This window comes from Mustela erminea, chromosome 6, assembly GCF_009829155.1.
Source record: "Mustela erminea isolate mMusErm1 chromosome 6, mMusErm1.Pri, whole genome shotgun sequence".
In the NCBI taxonomy this organism is placed as follows: domain Eukaryota; kingdom Metazoa; phylum Chordata; class Mammalia; order Carnivora; family Mustelidae; genus Mustela; species Mustela erminea.
In genome coordinates, this window is record NC_045619.1 from 121,191,608 (window position 1) to 121,215,056 (window position 23,449).

The 23,449-nt window shown below is 39.1% G+C and overlaps 1 protein-coding gene and 1 long non-coding RNA gene across 2 annotated transcripts in view; one reads left to right on the forward strand and one right to left on the reverse strand.

Annotated features, from left to right (window-relative positions):
* The window catches only part of CUBN (cubilin), a 271,085-nt gene that overhangs the window by 242,119 nt on the left and 5,517 nt on the right, over window positions 1-23,449 (reverse strand). Inside the window, exons 6-14 of the mRNA XM_032349505.1 lie at window positions 23,030-23,133; window positions 16,907-17,033; window positions 15,775-15,937; window positions 12,902-13,033; window positions 11,618-11,713; window positions 9,368-9,486; window positions 8,989-9,175; window positions 7,614-7,726; window positions 4,819-5,053 (exon numbers count right to left, since the gene is read on the reverse strand). Coding sequence (XP_032205396.1) covers window positions 4,819-5,053; window positions 7,614-7,726; window positions 8,989-9,175; window positions 9,368-9,486; window positions 11,618-11,713; window positions 12,902-13,033; window positions 15,775-15,937; window positions 16,907-17,033; window positions 23,030-23,133 — 1,276 coding nt within the window. The remainder of the gene's footprint in view (window positions 1-4,818; window positions 5,054-7,613; window positions 7,727-8,988; window positions 9,176-9,367; window positions 9,487-11,617; window positions 11,714-12,901; window positions 13,034-15,774; window positions 15,938-16,906; window positions 17,034-23,029; window positions 23,134-23,449) is intronic.
* On the forward strand, window positions 13,973-16,929 carry LOC116594289. The gene is made up of 3 exons (XR_004287139.1): window positions 13,973-14,031; window positions 14,394-14,459; window positions 16,785-16,929. It is a non-coding gene; the product is annotated as an uncharacterized LOC116594289 (long non-coding RNA).

Sequence of the window (23,449 nt, forward strand, 5' to 3'; positions counted from 1 at the left end):
AATACGAATATGTTTTACATAATAATAAAATAAAATTCAATAAAATTGAAAAAGTGAAATCTTTAAAATCACAAACAAAATGAAACAAAATGAAAGAACTGTTGAACTAACAGTATAAAGATGGAGAAGAGAAATATTCCGAGATGCTTTAAAACACTGTAAAGTTCGAATACAGAGTTTGAGTGCAACATATATTAGGTACAAAAAGAATAGCCAAGGAATACTAAATGGCTTTCAGCTATCATATTATTAGTAATAATATTGATATTGTTATTTTGAAAATTCATACAGTAGGATTAAGTACACAGGTAATATGTTGATGTCACTAGGAACCAGGATTTTTCGAAGTGAGAAGAGGTATAAATATAAAATTAAAAACCTTTAATTTCAATCTGCAAATATATTGGAAGATCATGAAGAATACATGATATGCTTTTTCCTTAAAACTAATAAAAATAGGGGCACCTGGGTGGATGGCTTAGTTGGTTGAGTGTCTGACTCTTGATTTCAGCTCAGATCTTGATTTCAGAGTTGTGAGTTTGAACCCCACACTGGGCTCCATGCTGGGTATGGAGTCTACTTAAAAAATAGTAATATTTAGGGGCACCTGAATGGCTCAGTGGGTTTGGCCTCTACTTTCAGCTCAGGTCATGATCTTGGGGTCCTGGGATCCAGACCCGCATCGGGCTCTCTGCTTGGTGGGGAGCCTGCTTCCCCCTCTCTCTCTGCCTGACTCTCTGCCTACTTGTGATCTCTGTTTGTCAAGTAAATAAATAAAATCTTTTAAAAAATAGCAATTTTTTTTAAAAAGTAGCATTTTAAAAAATTTTCTAGTTCGTTCTACTGAAAGATGTATAGACTTTGTTCAACCTAGTAGTAATAGCCACTCCTATTACCCAGATTATAGAATCTAAATCCCATTTCCCATTAGAGGAGTACAACTCTTCAGAGAAATAATTGGTTCCTGTCCCAACACAATAAATACATAGGAAGAACCTGGAACATCTTTCAGGGCAGAAAGCAAGGAAGTTTCCAAAGGTAACTAGAATAGGGTCAAAGAGGCTCAGAAACTAACTTGAAAGTTTTCCCACTAGCCAAATATGGAACATTTTAACATAGAAAAAGTCTAGACTAGATTATAATACATCAACTATGATAAAATATGAGTTCATATTTGGTACTAAAACCAAAATGAAATAAAAAGAATAACAAGTAATTGTTCATTCTGGAGAAAGCTAGGAAACCAGGTAATTAATTTGAATACTGGAGAAAAATAGGGGGAAGAATCAAGCATCTATCCTACCTTTCTTGACTGATCTGTATGTGAGTGTAACCAAATAGTTGATATGGGAAAGGCCTACTCCATTGAAGAATTCCAGATAATAAATAAAGAATAAAAGATAAAATTCAACTTCCATCATTTTGAAAGCCCCAATTAATCTAAACAATGAGCCTATGGGTTGCTAAGGCCATTAGAGGAAGGGCAAAAGAGTAGCTTTCTAATAGAAAGATCAACCTGAGAAAATCAAAACACTCTAATCAATGTTGCGGTCATGACAGGGAGGCAAATAGACATTGAGTACCTCCAAATGTGACCCTTTTTGTCCCCCTAAACATTAAATTCAATTTGATCAAACCATTCTAGCAAAGTCTAGAACATGGGACAATATGCAAGCCAAACAACAGTTTCTGTAACACATCAATATGAGCAATGGTTACTATTTGGTAATAATAAGGAATTATGGTTTGTTTTAGTTTTTACTGTCTTCAGGCATTGAGATGCAAGCAGTGAAAGACTGTGATCCTTCAGAGGAAGAAAGCACAAGCGGTGAGTCCCATATATTCTCCCTGTGTGCCTTTCCCAAACTGCAGTGCGGGACAGTGGAGTCCAAGTAGCAGCAGTACTCCTACTGGGTGAAATAAACAAAACTCGGGATTTGGGGCCCCTAGAGTAGCTGGGATTTTTTGGAATAAGGTACTATAGTGAAGACAGCTGCATGGCCATAACACCCAAAAAATTTATATGAGTTTTCCTTGGGCCCTTAGCTGAGTCTTCAGCTGCATGTACACAGGGGAAGACTACATTAAAAAGTATAAGAGCTATGAGACATAGTCAAAATCTCCAGCATACATATAATCTGAGTTCCAGAAGAAGAGAACAGAGGAAAAATGACAGAAGCAGAAGAGGAAAACCATGCAATCATCTCAATAGATTTAGAAAAATTATTTAATATATTTTTTCATTTATTTATTTAGTATCATTATTTTTTCACCACACCCAGTGCTCCATGCAATCCGTGCCCTCTAGAATACCCACCACCTGGTACCCTGACCTCCCACCCCCCCGCCACTTCAAACCCCTCAGATTGTTTTTCAGAGTCCATAGTCTCTCATGATTCACCTCCCCTTCTAATTTACCCCAACCCCCTTCTCTCTAACTCCCCATGTCCTCCATGCTTTTTGTTATGCTCCACAAATAAGTGAAACCATATTTAATATATTTCAATATCCATTCATCATAAAAATTCTTGACAAGTTAGGAATAAAAGGTGAGATGGCTTAAAAACATTCATAAAATCTTTGACACTTCTTCCGTTGAGGTGGGATCTGTGTCTCCTCCCCTTGAATCTGGGTGGGCTTATGAGTGCTTTAACCAAATAAAAGTATGGCAGAAATAACACAGTATGACTTCCAAAGGTGGGTCCAAAAAATCCATGCAGCATATGCCTGGGTCTGTTGTAAGGCTTGCTCTAAGATAGACCAAGTGCCATGAAAGAAGATCCACTACCCTAAGACCACCATCAGAGAGGGGCTACGTGAAGGCATTCAAGTCAATAGCCTGGTTCAACTCTTATCCAAAAGCCAGCATCAATTGAGTGAGTCAACTTGGGTTTCCAGCCTAGATGAGCCTGTAGATGACTACAGTTTCAGCCAACATCTAATTATAACTGCTTGACAGATCAAATGATAATTGGGCCCTTTCCAAATTCCTGGTCCACAAGATCGGAAATATAATAAAATGATTAATGCTCTACAAAACTAAATTTGTGGGTAATCTGTTATACAGAAACAGTAATTTGCAGTGAACTTCCTTTATCTGCTAAGAGTTATCTACAAAAACTTACATCTAAAACATTATATTCAACTGTTAAATACTGAACGAAATTTCCCCATGGGTTTGGGAAGGAGAAAATGATGCCCACTCTACCACTTTTGTTCAGTATGGTACTGGATATCCTAGCCAGGCAATAAATACGTTAAGGAAAAGAAAGAAATGATAGTTACAAAGATTGGAAAGGAAGATGTTAAAAGGAAAACCACAGACCCCAAACAGTATCACTTAGGCCATGTCCCCCAGCATGGGCTTAATACCTAATCTAATTGCACTTTCAGCCTCCCCTAGAAATGTAATCTTAATCTGTCAGTCAGGAATTTTCCACTTAGGGCCAATGAGTCTGCCACATGGGCTCTCTCCATCCCCCAAAGGAAGATGAGGTAATCTGTATGATTAGACCCTTCACCCTTCCCATTAAGGGAAGACCTTGTCTGGAACAATCTTTTTCTTTTGCTAATAGTTTCTTGCCCTATTCTTCTTCCTATAAAAACTTCTCATTTCATACAACTCCTCAGGGCTCCCCTCTGTTTGCTAGATGGGATGATGCCTTATTCATGGACTGTTTAATAAACCCAATTAGATCTTCAAATTTACTCCATTAAATTTTGTTTCTTAACAAAGAAAAACACTCTTTACTCACAGATAACATAACTGTGTATGTAGAGAAATCCAAAAGAATCCACCAAAAAAGCTGTTAGAATTGATTAATGATTTTAGCAATGACTGGATTCAAAATCAAATATTTTTTAAAAATATGTCATATTTCTATATATGACAACACATAAAATTGACATTTTTAGAAAAACAGTATCATTTCATATAGTATAAAATACTAAATATCTAGAAAAAAACAACAAAATATGTAGAGTAAACACTGGAATCTATAAATCACTGCTAAGATAAATTAAAAAGATAAAGAAATACAGAGATAGTCCGTTTTCATAAAGTGATAGGGCTAATTTAAGAAGTCATTTCTTCCCAAGTTAATTATAGATTCAAGACAATGCCAGCAAAATTCCAGCAGATTTTGGTGGAAAATTAACAAATTGCTTCTAAAACTTACAGGAAAATGTAAAGGATCTAGCATATTTTAAAAGAACCATGTTACAGGACTTACACAATCAGATTTCAAGCTTCAGTAGTTAGTTAAGCCAATGTGGCACAAGGACAGATATATAGGCCAATAGAGAAGCTGAGGAATTCCAGAAATAGATGCACAGATTTATTTATGAGTGAATTGGAGGTTCCGTACTGTTCTATCTGCCTTCCTACCTGTTTAAAAATTGTACAGTAAAAAACTAAAAAAAAAAAAAAAAAAAAGTAGAGCCCCAAAAGACAAAATAACAGAAAGAACAAATTATCAAATGGTCATTAAGATAAGGAATACTAAGGAAGGAATGACAACGTCTTCAAGAACATCGCTGCAGTAAGTTACTAGTAGAGTTTATAAGAATGCTGTTTGGTCATTTCATAAGGTACCCATTAAGACTCATGGATTTTAATCTTTCTTATTCATCCAAATTTTGTTATCTCTAAACACAAAATGGAATTCCAAATCATTTTATATTTATTTTAAAAGAATTATAAAAGTATGATACAATCCCTAGATCTCAAAACATTTAATGTTATCAACAAGTCTAACACTAATAAGGAAAACTTAATGATTTCAAGATTTTGCTTGATTTTTCTTCATGTTTACATACCTGGTTGCTGCGTTTCCCATCTTATTGTAAAGCCCCTCTCACTTCTGAAATGTTCAGAATGGAGATGAAAATAGAGGGCATTGTCACTACTGAGGAAGTCATGAGGGAGATCAGAGCCACAGAATCTTCCAAGCTGGAGTGCCGCAGAGGACTCTCCATCGTGAATCTGAAGAAACTCGTGTGGACAATTGCTGACTGATTCTAACCGGAAAAAAGTGAAAGTGATACGCAGCACCTAAAAATGTAAAGGTCACAATGTATTGTTTTTCATTTCCATATTAATTCTAAAGCATTTCTCTCACTAATTAGGAAGCATTCATATTTAGTCACCTTTCAAGAGACATACCTGTAATTTCCCAATTATCCACAAATACATATGACAAATCTACAAATTCAATAACTTGTGTTAAAAATTGGTTAGGCTCCAGCTAATATAAAAGTATATCAAAAATCTTAATGAAATAGATTTTTAACAACTTTATTGAGGTGTAATTGGTATACAAAGAACTGTACATACTAAACATATATGATTTGATGAGTTCTTGGACATACTATTAACACCTGTGATGCCCTCACCACCATCAATAGGCATATCCAACACCTCCTAGAGTTTCCTTGTGTCTCTCTTTCTTTTTTGTAGTGGTAAGAGCACAACATGAGCTCCATTGTCTTAACAACTGTTGAAGTGCATCATAACATATTGCTAACCACACGTACAGTGTTATACATCAGATCTCTAGAGCTTATACACCTTATGTAACTGAAACTTTATACCCATTGAGTTGTTACTGAATAGATTAATGAAATATATTTATCAATATTTCATTAAACTGTGAAGTCCACTAAATATAGGCCCTTCAAATGTATAGCTGACAATGCTCCCACATCAGTAAAACACATTGGACATTTGAAAAATCTACCTTGAGTTAAATGTAATTGACTAATATTACCATTCACAACAATTTATTTCCCAGCCACCCGAATACCTTATATGTGTAGCATACCCACAAATGTTTACTGACTGCCTCCCCACAACTAGGGATGCTGATTCCTGAGGGTTCTCTGTACTTCTCAACAAGATACTAGCACACTGACAACCTTAGGTATAGACTGAGTAGGTATGTGTGTGTGTATAAGGTCAGCAAGACCTCAATCGTTGGATGTCATTAAGAGATGAGTAATACCAAGAGTGGAAGATAGGGAAAAAGTAATCTAAAAGATTCTGAGCATCCAGGTAGAAGAGCATAAACACAAAAATACATTTCCAAGTTAAAATGTTAGACTGTACAAACTTAAATATTATAATATAATTAATAAAAAAGATTTTGTATGGATAACATCACTTAAAAGAGCTAAACTACTAAAAGGAGGCTGTTGGATTTGATTCTCATTATGATCTAAAAACCACAACAGCATTTAGCTAATGAGAAAGGATATCAGGATATTTTTGAAATTCTGTATGAGGATAGTTTTAAGATTTGTTATCTAACATTGCATCATTTTTGTCCTTGAAGTAATTTCAATAAAAATCAAACAAGTGTTCATGAATAGAACTACTCTGATTTCTATGAAATTCCTATAAAATACTATATTATGTAAATTGTGGAAATAAGAAGATGCAAAATCACAATAATCAAGAAAAATGTCATTTTTTTTTACAAATCAATAATAAAAGTATTAAATTTTTTTCACAAATGACTTTTCTTGAAAGAAAAATGTTTTCAATGCCAGGAAATAGAATTCATGAACACTTAATGGGAGGAAGGAAATTCACACAACATACCCACTGGGAAATCGATTTTGGAGTTGATGCTATTGTGGGGCCACCAGGCCCCAAAGAATCCTCCCATCTCCAGGGAAAAACTGTGTGGTGACCATTGTACAATGACCCCAGTAACAGTAGTTTGCTGGAAAAAGTTTACAGAATTTCAAGGGAAAACCTTATCTATTCAGACATACAAACTTCATTTTAATGAGTCTAGGAGTTGGCTGAGAAATAAATATTTGGAAAAGTCTGAGTAATGAATGCTGGGGATAAAAGCACTAAAAACCTCAGGGTCAGATCTTAATTTGAAGAGTGTTCATGCAGCCATTCAGAGTCACTGGAGTCAGTCAAAAGGCCTGGGCTTGGGTCCGGGGCACACCACTTACAAACCATGTGACCTTGGACAAATTCCTCAGCTGCTCCAGGCTCCCTGTCCACAAACTTAAAATGATAATAATAATTCTTATCTTTCAGGGTAGGGTTACAAGAGTTAAAATACAATGACACTATGTATGTAAAGCAGTTAACAGCACAATGGCACAGAGAAGGCTCTGACAAGAAAACCATCTTCATAGTTGTCCCCATTTTGCATAATAATTAACAAAACACTGAGGGGTCATCTTCAAACAGGACTCTCTCAGGAAAAACATGACTTTACAAATTCCAGGCTTGCAGCGGGCCAATCCCTACAGAGAATTATCCCTACTGAACAAAATGTGGAGTTGGCAATCAGACAAACGACTTTGAAATCCAACTGGTCTAATTACCAGTTTAAAAGTATTTTTTAAAAGACTTAGCTTCTCTTCATTTCCATTATCTCAACTATAACATGAGGACACGATCACCTATTTCAAAGACTTACTATAACGTTTGAGAAAAGTGCACAAAATATCTAGCCCAAAGCTTGACACCTAGCAGGCCCTCAATATATAATGGTTGGATTAGCACCATAGGTATTTTATGTAATATGTACTCATATTGCATATTCATGGATACAGATCCACGTTTGGGCAGGAGATCCTGCATTTACCTTTCCCTCTTCAGTTCGGATAACCCAGAAGCAGTTGACATCATGTACGTAACCAACGTCAGGGCCCGCATAGCTGAAACTTCCATTCATCCCTGAGAGGGACCCTCCACAAACTGCCAAGAGAAAGAAGATGATTTCTGCTTTACAGCAACTCTGCAAAGGAAGAGTCTAGGCAGCTTTAACACTGCTGCTGAATTATTGGAGAAGTCTGAGTGATTAATGCCGGAGACAAATGCCCTGCCATTCTTTCTTCTCCCTGTCCCCCTTCTCCCTGGACACCCTTCTAAGTCCCCCGGTTGTTGGAAGTCCGCTTGCTATCTCCTTATGACCACCATGAGCCATGCTTCTTGACACTGTGGTCTCTCACTCCTGCACCTACTACCCTTCAAATACTGGTCTGCCCAGAGTCACACTGATCACCCCGAGATCCCTCTTGATCGCTTCTTGTTGCCTGCCTCTTCTTGTTCTGACTCCCATTCTCTCTGCCTCCGTGTCTTGGCCGCCACACAGCTTAGTCCCAATCTTTAGTTCTTATCTCCTCTCTGTCATTTTGTATTAGACTCATCTCCTCAACCAGAAGATAGACAGATAACATGTGGAGATAGTATTTTGTGCTCATGTCTTCATAGCATCTACTAGCCTCCTCAACACATAGTAAAGTCTCAATAAATGTGCTGATTCCAAATCAAGAGTTATATGAGGGAGCTGGAGTAGTCAGAAGAGGCTTGATGAAGGAGACTGAGGCTTGAAGGTGAAGTACTCCTGAGGAACAGATACATTCGGATGCAAAGCAAAGGAGATTTAGAGATGTCTAAGGAGAAAAATATCCCAAATAAAAGAACACAGCAAGGTGGTACATGGGATAAGGTGATAAGAAAAGACGTCTGGCTTGGAAAGGGAATATTATTAGGGAACTAGTGAAAAACAAGTTTAACTGGATGGGGTAAGTCCTGGTTATAGAGAATAATTAAAAAACAGTCCCAATCTTTATTTAACTGGTGGGCAATGGGGAATGACTGTGTTTTCTAGAGCAGGAAACTGACACGACTTAGTGCAATGTTAAAGGGAAATGATACAGCTGCTGTAGAGAAAACTCTCCCTAAAGAACTATACTACTTTAGCACATTTTGTTTTCAGGACAGACATAATAAAAATGGCAAATACTAATTTTATTCTTCCTTTGAAGGAAGGTTCTTCTGGCTACAACCGAGATAAATATTTACCTTGTAAATTCTAGACTACCGCTGCAAGGGAAGGCTTAGTTGTAAGCACTTGAACCACATGACAAGAAAGTAGAAAAATCTGAAGCGGGACTCATTAAGGGATGATCCTCTCATGCTGTGAGCATCTGTGAGCAAAGGAATGCCGAGTGTACCTTGCTGGGGAATCTGACAGAGGAGTCCAGTCCAGGAACGTGTGCATTCACAGCTGAAAGCATTAACGCCATCCACACAAGTTCCCCCATTCAAGCAGGGGTTGCTCAGACACTCGTTTATATTTTCTGTACAGTTGATGCCAGCCCAACCTGATTCACACTTACAAAGATAACTGGAGACTGTTTCCTAAGGAAAGAAAAACATAGCGTCATAAAACAAATGAATAGACAATAAACGTTAATCAACTCAAATAGCAAAGAAAATTAGTGTTAAATGATGTACATAGCAGCTGTTGAGGCATGAACATCTTCTGGTAGCCTAACTTGCAATGATTCATTGAAACGGTAATTGCTAAGGAAGGAAGAATAAAGGACTCACAATGCACTGCCCATTTAAACAGGGGTGGCTCTGGCAAATGTTACTGAGTTGCACACATCCATTTGGCCCATAACCATTTCCGGTAAACCCCGGGAGACAAGTGCAGAGAGGTAAGGAACCTGTTTAGAAATCAAAATGGAAGTATAAATACAGAACTCCTCGATTCAAACCCAGTAACAAAACTCAGGCTCTGTTGTCTAAGATAAGAAAATGCCAAAGTCAAGTCTGCCTATCTCTCGGGGCAGAAACACCAGGCATGAAGAGAAAAATAATAGAATCTTTTTCTAATTTTTATCTTAAAAAATAAGAAAGGCATTATGCGTTTCCAATACTTTATATACAAATTGATACTGGTGCTGTCAGTCCATTTGTAATGGTTCTGAGTTGTGGACAAGTGTGAGGTACACCAAGGGAAAGGGGAGTTTCTCATGGAGGGGTTGACAGCAGAAAAGGGTATTCTCATGAAGATGGTATCTGTTGCAAACACTGTACCAATATGGACTATAAATAGGTACTATTTTAATCCCTGTTTATAGGTGAGGATAAAGCACAGAAAGATTAAATGCCTTGACAAAGGACACGCAGCTAGAATATGGTGGAACCAAGGAGAAAATCAAAATCCAAGCAGTATTTTTCTAGAATCCATGCTCCTAACTATTTCAGTATGCTGTTAATTATTTTAAAAACATTTAATAGTCACAGTACATACATACATATATATGTATATGTATGTATGTAATTTATATATATAAATTATGTATTTTATATATGTAATTTATATATGTAATAAATTATGTAATATATATGTAAATTATCTCTATATATTATACACATACATATATCACGTTTGTATTTTTTACATATGTATATAGATATATTACTTCAGTAAAAATAAAAGTGGCATTTGGAAATAGCAAGAGATATGATATGTTATTCAATAAATGAAGTTGGAGCCATGCATTTGGGCAAAAATATCAAGCAATATTTGATGCCAAAAGAGCAAAGATCTTAATGTTAAAAATAAATGGAAGTACAAAAGAGCAAGCACTTGAGTTCTGTAGGAAAGGCCTAATTCCAAGAGGAGAAAATCCTACAAGAAAAGATTTATCTTTTTGACTACATAGAAATTTTAAACTTCTAAATAGAAAATACCACCACAAAATTAAAATAAAAACAATGTGCCAGGGGAAATATACGTAAAACATTACACAGATAACGAGATAATATCCTTTACACATAGTGAAATTTTATAAATCAATGAGAAAGCAGATGAACAAAGGATATGAACAAATAGAAAAAAAATAAAGCCAATAAATATGTAAAACGTATTAATTACTGGGGTGTCTGGGTAGCTCAGGCAGTTAGGCATCTGCCTTCAGCTCAGGTCATGATCCCAGCGTCCTGGGATCCAGCCTCCACCCACACTGGGCTCCCTGCTTAGTGGGGAGTCTACTCCTCCCTCTCCCTCTGCCTCTCTCCCTTTGTTGTGCTCTCTCTCTGTGTCAAACAAATTAAATTCTTAAAAATAAAATAAGGTATTAACTATTAGTGTTCAAAAATGAATTTTGATATGGTCAAAATTAGAATAACGGGAAGGCAATTTTTGCCTATAAAATTGACCAAAATGAAAAATAACAATAGTATCCATTATTGTGAAGAGTGGGATACATGTATACTTTCATGCACTGTTGGTTAGTATAAATTGATACATTTCTGGGAGAAAATTTAGCAACACATATTTTTTAAATTATAGGAGGTAAAACTTCTCTTACACAGCATTGAAGACACTGTTGACTATCACCCTAAATCTAGTTTTCCATTCTTTAGTAGTGAATTGTTTATTTTAACTGGGGGCACAAGCACCTGAAATAAACTACATTTCCCAGCCTCCCTTGCAAACAAGGTTAGCAACAGGTCTCAATCCTGGCCAATGGCATAGAAAAGAAAGCGTTTTTAAAGGGAGTTGACAGGTGGTCCTTCCTCCTTTTCTCCTTGCCATTTTCTGAAATACAGTCATAAATTAATTAGCTGGCTCAATTATCTTGGGAAATAATTGCTGGGTTAGGCCAGACCAGAGAAGAGCATAGTCTATCACATTAAAAAATCAAATGTATAGTTTTAAAACAAGGCTTACTTTTTGGTTTGAAAATCAAAATAAGAATTTTGAAGGTAGGGGATTTTGTTTTTAAAATGTTGATTTGTTTTAGAGGGTCCTATTAAGATACCCCAAACCAGAGGGAGAGTCATCACCGAGAACCGAGGAGCATGACGCGTCCGGGTGGCAGCCTCCATTATTGATGGAGCAGATGTCAATGGGTGTGCACACTCTTCCATCGCCTTGGTACCCTGACAACAGCAAGAGCAGAGCATAACACACAACATTAAGAATATTGAAGAGTCCCAATCTGAGAACCAAGTATCACGAACCAGGCCAACCAGAGATCTTCTATCGTCAGAACAAAAAAGCTAAATATGAAGCCACATACACATGGGAAACAACAAACCTTTACAAATTGTGAAACACCCTGTGGGGATAATGCAGAATACATCACACATGTACATCACACACAAATTTCTATCATTAAGAGGAAAGGACAAATAAGAATTGGGAACCTGATTGCAGAAACAATGTTCTGGGTTGTTTCTCCTGACTAAAATAAAAAATAAAAATAAAAAGATCCATGAATCTACTGGTAGACTTAGAAAGTGCTGATACTAAGCAATTTGACATTTTCTAATTGCAGTGACTTTAATGATCTGAGAGTTAAATTATCGTAGAAGTCCTAAGTACTATTATTTCACATTAATAAAACATACAGGGTTCCAATATATCCCTTAGAACTCCCCGAACTGCTTGGGTAGTAACTCGCTCAGTTTAGATCACAGGATAGCTGTAATGACTTCTTTCCAGAAGAGAAAGAAAATAGCATGTATCACATGCTTACTAGTTAGCCTGTTATTTAGCGAACTTTGTATGTAAAACATCTCATGACTTCACTGTATCAATAAATTATTTGTGGGAACAATGGAGCTGCAGGTCTGTGATCCGCAGAGAAAATGTTTCAAAGTTTGCATTATCTCCACAGGCTGTTTCACAATTTGTAAAGGTTTGTTGTTTCCCAGTGATATTAAAAAAATTTTTATTGCTTTTCATAATATAGCTTGAACTAACACGCCCTGAATCCACATGTTAAATAAAACTTTCCGCACTACTCAGTATATGTCCTTAGACATAGTCATATTTAAAATGGACCATAAGTGGGGCACATGGGTGGCTCAGTCAGTTAAGCGCCCGACTCTTGGTTTCAGCTCAGGCTAAGATCTCAGGGTTGTGAGTTTCAGCCCCACATTGTGTTCAGCACTGGGTGTGGAGCCTGCTGAAGAGTCCCTCTGTCCCTCTTCCTCTACCCCTCACTCCCCCTCCCTCCCTCTCTAAAAAAATATATAAAATAATAAAATAAAATAATAAAATAAAAAATATGGAGCACAAGACCCTGTTCCCAAACGTATGTTTTGCCTATAATGGTGTAGCACCTGGTGGACAGGCTTGACAGTGGTAAGACCCCAATGTATTCACACAGGTGACAGGCGGAACCACAGAACAGCCGCCATTATTGATCTCACATTCATTGATGTCTTGGCAACTGTATCCATTTCCTTGCCAGCCTAGAAAGATTAGAAGATTTGAAAAGTTAGCTCCATAGACAAGTTATCAACAAAGAAATGCAAATCGTCAAAGATACACAAAGACCCGCTTTGCTTGGAGAAACTGTAGATTAAAATGAGGTAGACTCTACCTCTCAGGTTGGCAAAAATGGTTTTACATTCTTAAAAACAAATTCTGGCAAAGAGGTGGGCAAATGAGGTATTCTTATATGCTTTTAGTCAGAAGTTAAATTAATAAAATCTGTTTGGAAATAGATCTAGAGGTATTCATTAAAATCTTAAAAATATATACCTTTGGCTAATAATTCCACTTCTTAAAACTTTTTTGCAGTGATAAAACTGCCAGTATCAATAGATGTAGGTGAGCAGATGCCTGTGGCAGAGTTGTTTAATGGGGGGGACCCCTCAATGATCACTAGCGGCATAGCTGAATTTATTATGACTCATCTGTACCACCGAATACAAAAAGCTACTTTTAATGACACACACATATTAAAAATTTTTCCCAAATACACTTACTAATATAAAATAATAACTATATAATAATAATAATAATAATAACTAATAATATAAACTTTTAGAATAATATGCAGAGTCTGACCCCAATTGGGGGAAATAATTTTTTTAAACCTGCCTATGTGGGGCGCCTGGGTGGCTCAGTGGGTTAAAGCCTCTGTCTTCGGCTCAGGTCATGATCCCAGGGTCTTGGAATCGAGCCCCGCATCGGGCTCTCTGCTCAGCGGGGAGCCTGCTTCCTCCTCTCTCTCTCTGCCTGCCTCTCTGCCTACTTGTGATCTCTGCCTGTCAAATAAAGAAATAAATAATCTTAAAAAAAAAAAAAAACCTGCCTATGTGTCTATATGTTTGTATGAGTGAAGGAAAAGGAAGAAGAGGAGAGAGAACAACTGTTAACAGTATTCTCGTTGGGAGGACAAGATTGAAGGTGAAGAAAGAATGTCCTTTTTCTCTAGATATTTCTGTTTAAATCAACTGTTACAGTGAGTATTATTACTTTTATAACTCAAATGACTAAAATTATAAGAATGTTTAAAACCTTCTATATTTTAAAAAATATTTCTTTTCTTTCATCTAAGTGGAGTCCCCTTCTAAAAATCTGCTTGTGGGGTCCCTGGGTGGCTCAGTCCTTAAGCATCTGCCTTCAGCTCAGGTCATGAACCCAGAGTCCTGGGATCAAGCCCCACATCAGGCTCCCTGCTCAGTGGGAAGCTTGCTTCTCCCTGTCCCACTCCCCCTGCTTGTATTCCCTCTCTCACTATCTCTGTCAAATAAATAAATTTAAGATAATAATAATAGTAATAAATAAATAAAAATCTACTTGTGGAAATTATCGTATTTACAGGTGAAGAATGCACAGAAGAGAGTTGGAAGGAAACATGCCCCAATGTCAAAGATGGCCCTCTGAGTGGTAAGAATATGGGCGTTTCTCTGTCATTTTATTTTCATATTTTTATACTTTCTTTATATTTTATAAGCAGCATGTATTATTTTGACATGCAGGAAAAAAATAACATGATTAACAGGAAAACACAAAGTTTTGTTTCTCTTTTTTTTTTTCCTCCAACAATTAGTAATAGAATCCTATAGTTCTTATAATTTATTTTTCTGATTTCTAGTTTTTAAAGACTGTCACAGGCAAATTACCTTCAAGAATGTGGTTATTTGCAAATTTTATTTGCCCCTGAGAACTGAGAGGGGAAAAAAGTCTTTACATGTTTTTTCAATATCTTCCTCATTATACAAGATCTAAGCAGGTAACACAAAGAAAGTCACTAAACCAAAAGTCACTAGATGAAGCAACAGGTGTGTGGGTTCCTTGATGAGACAGATTAACGAAGAATTCAGCAGCCCCGCTCAGATCCACAGTCAGGCAGACCTAGGTTTGACTCCTGACTGCGTATAAGCTGTATGATCTTGGACAAGTCATTTACCTTCTCCAGTCCTCATGGTCTTATATTTTAAAGTGGGGATAAAACTAATTCCTAACATTTCTTGATTTGGTCATAGTTGCAAGAATTTAAAATTGCCTGGCACAGTGTCTTGATGAAGTTTCCATAAAATAATTATATTCTTATATGCTCCACCTTCTGACAACTCACAAGGAGTGCCACGGGGCCTTGTGGACTCTCTGAGGTCCGGTTAATTGCTCGCCAGTGCACCCGGCACAGTGCTTTGCTCACACTGCGTGCTCTACAGGTGTGCATTGATGGGATGAGGACAATCTCCTACAGTGAGACACGAAGCATAGACTCAAACCCAGGCAGCCTCGGAGCCCAGAGTCTGCATTTTCAGAGACTCTGCACATGACCTGACCTGGAGTTTCAGTCTCTGTGGGTCTGAGATGAAACCAGACATCCTTACTGATAGCAAGACCACAGGGTCTCCCAGGGACACACACCGGTGAGGACTACTGGACTCTAGCAGCGACACTAAGAGGTGAAGTCATCTGCCCAAGTCTGCAAATGTCTGGCTAGTAAGGGAGGTGGGGCTAGAACAGGTCCCAGTCAGCTGCCGTCACAGCAAGCAGGTGCTTGACCCAGCCCCCCGCATTTGGCTCAGGCCCTCTGATTTCTATGGCTGAATTATTACCGCAGAAAGATGGGCCCGCGGTGGAAGTTAGTGAAACAGGACATGCTTCCTGAGAATGGTCTTCTTAGCTTTCAGCCGTGGAAGACAAGTTGTTCTGGCACCTTGCCTGACAGAGCGTGGACAAGCCCCCATACCTGTTGGGCAGGCCCCGCAGTAGAAAGAGCCTGGTGTGTTGAAGCACGGTGCGAGGGCTGAGCACGGCGCCTGTGGGAGGCTGCACTCATCTATGTCCAGCAAGCAGGCCAAGCTGTTCAGCGAGGACGTCCACCCTGCATCACAGATGCAGCTGTATTTGGGCTGGCAGAACAACAAGAGTCAAGGCAATCAAGAAAATGAGCACACAAAGCCTTTGAAAATCTCACCAAGGCCCCAACTGTTGACCCTCTAGCATTCGTTTCCATAACTGATGGAGTGGCTTCTCTTTTTCTTCCCGTATGATTAAGCATTTAGACCCGACCACGCAAAAAGAGAAACATCTTTACTTCAGAGTAAGGAAAACCTATAATTTGCCCCCAAGATTCCAGGGAAAGTGCAACCACAATCAAGAACTGTAAGTCAATATAATTAAAGTCAATGCACTTAGCCTGCTGTGTTTTTAGAGGGGAAAAACACCCATGGAGGCACAGACCTTGGAAAATCCATTCTGTTTGTTTCCTTTTTGAAAGTCTCTCCTTCCCCTGCTACCCACACCCTCCTCCCACCATCACTGGAAGGGAACCATTTTCCATCACATGGGTAGGAAAAAAAACCCAAAAAAACCCAGAACTAAAAATAAAGACCCAAAGGTCTCATACAAGGCCAAGCGGGCCAGTGCTGGGCGATCTTGAAGGTCAGAGTCAAGGTTGCCAGGAAGACGGCCCAGATCCAGAGCACAGGGTGGTGGCTCGGGGTCTGCAGGGCCAGAAACAATCCAGACGCCTTAGAAGGGCATGTTGCCGGCAAGAGTGGGTCTTTGGTGTTCCCGTGTCTCGTCACTGTTACAACTCACAAGGCCATGAGGTCATGTCTCATGGACAGATTAATGAATAAATTACTACCATAATAAAAATGGTAACAATTTCTATAATGCTATCGCCTCTGGGCCCAGTTTTCTGTTTATTTATGGACAACTCTCATCCCTTTCCTTACCTGCGCCCCGCTTTAGAGCAGGAGGTTGACTTCCTCTTTGCAGCTCTGCCAGAGCTGGCCTCATACACAGACATGCGGGAGGAGGAACGAATAAACATGACTCCCTCTGAGGAGTCCCACCTTCTGGGAGGGACTCACCTGGCCAACCTGCACGCGGACTCGGTCCTCACAGATGCCGTGGCCGCAGAGCTCCTTGGAGCCCCCTTCACAGTCATCGTATCTGGACGCACACTGGGGGCCGTGTGTCTCAGGTGAGCAGAGACAGCTGTTGGTTACGCAAGAGCGTAAGGTCAGGGCAAGTGCCTGTTTCTTAGCATCAGTTAAGAAAATAATAATTCCAACTGTATGTCAATGACATTCATGTGGAATCATAAATCAGAAAACCAGATTTATTGGCTGCAGTCTTGGAAGAAAATCGCTCAAGCAGTGGACTGAGTAAATGTGTTACCTCTCAAATGCAGTCTGAGAGGGGCACAGCTTACTATCTGGGCACGACTACCACCATAAATTCTTCTGGTATCAGGTCATCAAACAGCACTTTCAAAGGTCAGACATCCATAAACTAAAGGGGATGGAGTTCATTCGGGATAGTCACAGGAGAGATCAAGTCCATTCATCGTCCCTCTGAATGGGCCCAGCTGGCACATTCCCAAATGTTCCCTGGAATTGTATAACCCATAGGCAATGGTATAGCCACATCTCAGGAAATACGATAATTATTATCATATTACAAAGGGCACTACTTCTATCCATGAGAGATGCAGTTAACATAGTAACATTTCTTTCATACCCACATTTTCACTGACAAATGCCCTTTTACATAATACCCAAGCTCGTGGTGAGTATTTTGTTATGAGAAAATTTCAGTTCAATAATAACCATATGAGCAAAGTTGTTTTAAACTATTGCAATCCTTGGAACTGCTGAGTTGGTATTCTATTTGTGCTGCAGCTTCCGAGGGGATGGGGAAGGTATGAGAAGAGCAAACCAGGGCAAGGAAGGAGGTGGAGGGGTCACAGGGCCTAAGCTTATTCATTTTCACATGTTTGAGCACTTCTGCTGGAGGGGAGAGCCAGTGCCAGAGGTCACCATTTGACTGCCTTGAGCTGCGCTAGGCCTCACAGAAGCATCTGTCCACCGGGATCAAGGGTCAGAGACAGGAGCAAGCAGGATCTGCATGGCTAGGAACTGCTTTCTGAGTGTCATGGAAAGGGCCCATTCTATAAGGTAAAGGAGCTCAGCTCATGTCAGAAGAGGAATATTCCCCATGATAGCATGGGAGAAGAGAGTCTGGCTTGTCTGAGAAGGAGCAAGAGCCGTGATCCAGGCATGGAACTGGGTGTACCCACGGAGGGCCCCGGAAACAACCGCCAGGGTGGCACCTTTCCGTGGGTCCTAAGGAAGAAGAGATCACTGAGTGTGGCCAGAGATGTAGGAAGACTAAATGAGTATCATTCAGGCACTTACATGTAGAGCTGCCAGCCATGGCAAATGAAGACACAAGATGCCCAGTCACATTGGAATTTCAGATAAACAAATACTTTTTTGGTTTAATTATGTCCTGGTGCAATTTTTAACACCAATATATAATTGTGTAAAATCTGTTCATAAATTACATACATGATCATTCCAAGGTTGCCTTTCTCATGAAGACAAGGTCATAGACTAATGGCAATAGATGATTAAACTTTTAAAAAATTTTCAATTATTCGTTCCCTACCCATAATTGTTTAACTTCTTCTCATCTCTCTCTTTCCATACTTTCCCTCTCATACCCTTGTCCCTTTCCTCTTTACTCTCCCATCCTGATGCAGAATATTCTTTTAGGATATTTCATTAAACTCTTGGAGACTATAGAACTCTATACTGTTTCATATACATATTTGAGCATTTGACCCAGGTGGCTTCCTTGTAACAAATGTATCTTTTTTCTACCACTTCCCCCAAACCAACTTCACTAGGTTTCTGAACCTATAAAAGAGATCTGAGTATTCAAGACCCTATGGGACAAGACTGCCTGGGTTTAAATCCTGATATTACCTAGTAACTGTTCACCTTAGACAATGTAATAACTCCCTCTGCCTCCATTTCTGTAAAATAATAGTGCCAATCCATGAGCACTATTTTCACCTTGGGGTCTCAAGATGTTTTCCAGTAGGAAGTGCTCAGGAAATTGTGTTTAATCTTAGCATTAAGTGCTTTACTTAATGATTTATCGGAAAATGACTTGAGATTTGAGAGGAGACTCTGGTTCCTAGACCTGCAGTTAAATCCTATCTAACTCTCTCCTCCCCCCTCTGAGATGAGTGAATTTTCTTCCTATACTTTTCTCTAAGGAACTACAAAGTATATTTCTTTTGTTTAAATGTAGCTTAATGTGAGAAACAGAGGGAGGAAGGCAGCCAAGTATAGCACGAGCTTCCTTGCTGTGATCCTCAAAGACAAGTATTAATCCCATTTTACTGGCAAGACTCACATTACCCAAGGCCACAGGATTAAGAATTGGCAGAAGATGAATTAAAACCTAGGTCTGTGTTACTTTTGCACCAATGTTCTTCTACCCACCCCAAGACGAAGAGCCACATGTTCCTCCAACTGAACCAACCAGGTGCCCTGAAGACTTCTCAGTTTAATGTGTCTTCTTAACCTAACAGTGTTTGCAGGCAAAATACATTCTCAAGTCATCTGGATAGGTCCTTTAAAGAAAAAGAGTGATGGATTATACACTTCTCTGCAAAAATCACCTTCATAATGATTTCCTATTACTGGTTTGGTTCTGACAGAACAAGGCTGGGCTTTCCAGTGTTCAAAAACACTGCAAGTGCATTTGGCAATTGAAAAGAGGTCAAATACACTTTCACAGTCATAATTTAACTTATGTTAGAGTCCATGGTTCAATATTAACATAACTGACTAACTGAAACGGGTAATAAGCTTAATACCTAACTACCAGTGAGCCAAAAGCAGACTATCCTCGTCACTTAACCTCTGCAAGTTTTAAAACCCATCGGTGATGACAGTGGAAAGAAAGAAAATAAAATAGGCGAACCCACATTGTGCTCTTGGAGAAAAAACAAACAACAAACTCAATTTTTCTTCCTAGAAAGCCTTCTAGATCTGAGCCCAAAGTATATGATATATGCCATCTATATGGCAAATTTGCATTCCAAGGTCTGTCTTAAATCCAAAGTAAGCAGGAGAACAATATACATCAATTCTTCAGAATAAAGAGGCAACAACAGCATCAGGAAGTGGCAAAATCTTATGTGCTGGCTATGTGAAGCAGTTAGGGACAAGACCTCCAGGCACAGGAATCAGGGGAAACAGACAATGGTCTCCTTGCTCTAGTTTCATTACTCAAAAAAAAAAAAAAAAGGTTTTTACCAGAAAGTTTCCTATAAAATAGTGCTTCCAATTAATTAGTATCTGCAGAGTGCTTTATCTCTCAAAGGTCTTTATTAATTGGGAATTATTAATCCCTTTAACTAAAGACTCCTTTGTCTTCCTAAGTAAACAGGTTCCAAGAGTTAGAGGCTAAAGGAGGCCCCAAACCCAGAGCAAACCCTTTGTTGTGACCACATTTCTGCAGATCCAGATCATTCAACAGTGGCTCATTTTTCCTTTAGCAGATGTCTGTAGAAGTTTCCTGAAGGGGTTTCGAGCCTCAGGGAAGCTACTGATTAACGGGCATTTAATCTCACATAACTAATAGGACACAGAGTGTCTAAATGGTCTCTGTTTCGTTATACTGATTCCACAGGGCAAGCATTTAGCCTTATTCTCATGTATCTTTTTCTATTTTCTGTTACTCCTCCAAAAAGTCTCCATCAAATGCCTGGATTTGAGTATTTAGTTCATTGGTATCAATTGGAATTCATGGGGTTTCATAAACTATTCTTGTATCAAGAGGGGAAAAAAAAAAAAAACCCACAGATTTAAATGTTCCTTCTTAACTGTCCTCTAGCAAATCTATGAAGGACACAGACTAGAAACCAAAACCATTTCTAGAGTCAGCACAATGAGTCCTTGGGGTGTGTGTGTGTGTGTGTGTGTGTGTGTGTGTGTGTGTGTGTGTTTACGGGAAGATACAAAAGAGAATTCAATATTGCTCATACAAAGTTGAATCTGCCTTTTAGGCAGCTCCCAACAAATAAAAATAAGTTCTCTCTTTCTCTTTCTCTCTCAGATTATACCTGGAGAAAAGAACTCTAATCTCTGACATGCAGCAAATAGTTATATTAAATTTTTTTCTTTTCCTTTTTGCAGGACTAAAAATAATGTGTTGGGGGGGCGGGTGGAGAAAAATCAATTTTGGCTGGATCTTTGGGTCCTTATCCCGCTTGCTGCACATCTTTGTTATCCGGTTGGCCGGCAAGACCCCAGAGGACAGTGATGATAAAAGAAGACCAGGAATGAAATGTAATCTGCAGGATATTCCTCGATATCAGGAAGGCAGGAACGTGTTGGCGCTAGGAGTCATTTTCCTCCAGTATCTCAGAGCAGCAATTCCCATTGATAAGTGCCCATAAACAGAGATCAGGAGATAATGCTTTCAAGGGAATGAAAGATTAGACCTGCATTTTGAATCTAGCTCAAGCTTGAATGCTCATAAAAGCAGGCAGGGATCAAGGGAGTTCATTAAAATTAGAAATAAAGTCCTGCAAGCAAACGTCTCTTCAATAACATAATACTTAATTTAAGTCGGGGGGTGATTGATTTGGGTTTCGCAAAATGATGAAGCTTGTGAAAATATCTATCAGAAGTTTGAATGAATTCACTTTGTGACTTGGAGGGAGCAAAAGTTTTTAAGATCAGATCAAAAGAATAAGAGGATCAATTATATGAAAAAGAGAAGGATTGTGACTGCTTTCTGAGAAAACAGTGTGTTAACAGATGACAAGGAAATGACAAAATTACTGCACTCAGTTTTGCGGGAAAGAATAGAATAGATATTGTTACAAGGGAATGGGAGAACAAGATAGCAGAGACATGAGTTAGAAAGCAAGTAATTGCTCTCTACTCCAGTGAGATTATATCCCTGTTGAAAGAAATTGTTCATGTTATAACAGAAACAACTTTTTTACTTTTTAATAATCTCAGAAAATAGGAGACAAACCAAAAAATGGGGAAAGACAATGTCTAGAGTGGGTTTTTTTAAAGTGATTTTAAGGAACTATACAAAAGTAGGATTGATGTTGATCTGCCATAAATTTCCGGACTTTATTTTTTTTTTTTTAAGATTTATTTATTTGAGAGAGAGAGCAGGAGTGGATGAAGGAGCAAAGGGAGAGAGAGAAGGTCAAGCAGACTCCATGCAGAGCGTGGAGCCTGACAAAGAGGGCGGTCTCATGACCTTGAGATCATGACCTGAGTTCAAAACCAAGCGTCGGAGGCTTAACAGACTGAGCCACCCAGGCGCCCCTGACTTGATTATTTTAAAAGCTGATGTGTCAGCTACTATAGCTTTAATTACCAGCACTCTTACAGTTTGATTGCAACATGTAGGTATTGGGATGCCTAAGTCAGCTTCCTAAGGGAAGGGAAGTTTTCCTGCAGAGGGTGGGGCCTGAGCTGAGCAGGAGGACGCCGGACGCGCCATCTCACCCAGCAAGTCAGGAGGGGACAGGAGTTCCCCGATGATTGGGGTAAGGGGCCTCACCGCAAATTGAGGAAAGGCAGGGAGTGTTAACTATGTGGAGAAAACCTCAGTTTAGCTTCTCATCTTGTTCTGGTTAACATTTCTCTAGCGCTTGAGTGAAGACATCCATACTAAAGCTGTCAGCCCACTTCTCTCATGAGTGGGTGCGGCAGGCCGTCTTCTGCTTGAGGCGCTTCAACGGCAGCCCCTGCAGCGCTCTGACTCCCACTAACGCTACAGTCCCATGCCCTCCCTTCTCCCTGCGGCAGCCACCGGGGCCTTCTTCCTGTTCCTCAGGGACTCCAGAGAAAGACTTTTCGTCATGGGGTAAGAGTTGAGGATGCACAAGCCTTTCTTCCTCTAAACAAATAGCTCCATGTCATTAAATAAGAGCCATATATTTTTCCAGGGAGTGCCGGTTGCTGGTAATACTGATAATTAATCATGGATGCTCCTGTCTATGGGATGTTTTAGTCCTTCAACAACTTCAAAAAGGGAAGGAGGAGAAGAAGAAGAAAAGAAAAGGAAAGAAAAGAAAAGAAAAGAAAAGAAGAAGCTAGGAAGGAAGGAAGGAAAGAAAAAAAGAGGGGAGGAGAGAAAAGGAAAGAAAAGAGACACATTACCTGTAACTCCCCGCTGTATTTTCACATGTGGCTCCATTCTGGCAGCCCAGGGGGGTTCCCGAGTAAAGCTCACATTCATTCACATCAACTGAGCACAGAGGACCCTGCAGTCGTGTCAAGAACAAAGTCAGGTACCACGGGTCACAGATGTGTCTGGGGCCTATATTCCTATGATACCCTTAAGGATTTATATATGCGCGGTAAAGCAGTCTTCACTCGGGCGAGATACGATCACACTAATAGTAACGCTAATATCCGGTTATCTTCCTCTTGAACTCAGATTTGGCCTACAGGAGCCAAAGAGCTCTTGGTAAAAGCAAGACAATCGTACAAGAAGAATCCTTCCACTAACTAATCCTCATGTTACTATCAGGCTATGCCTGGGAATAGTCACTTAATTTTTTTTTTCTTTAATGCACA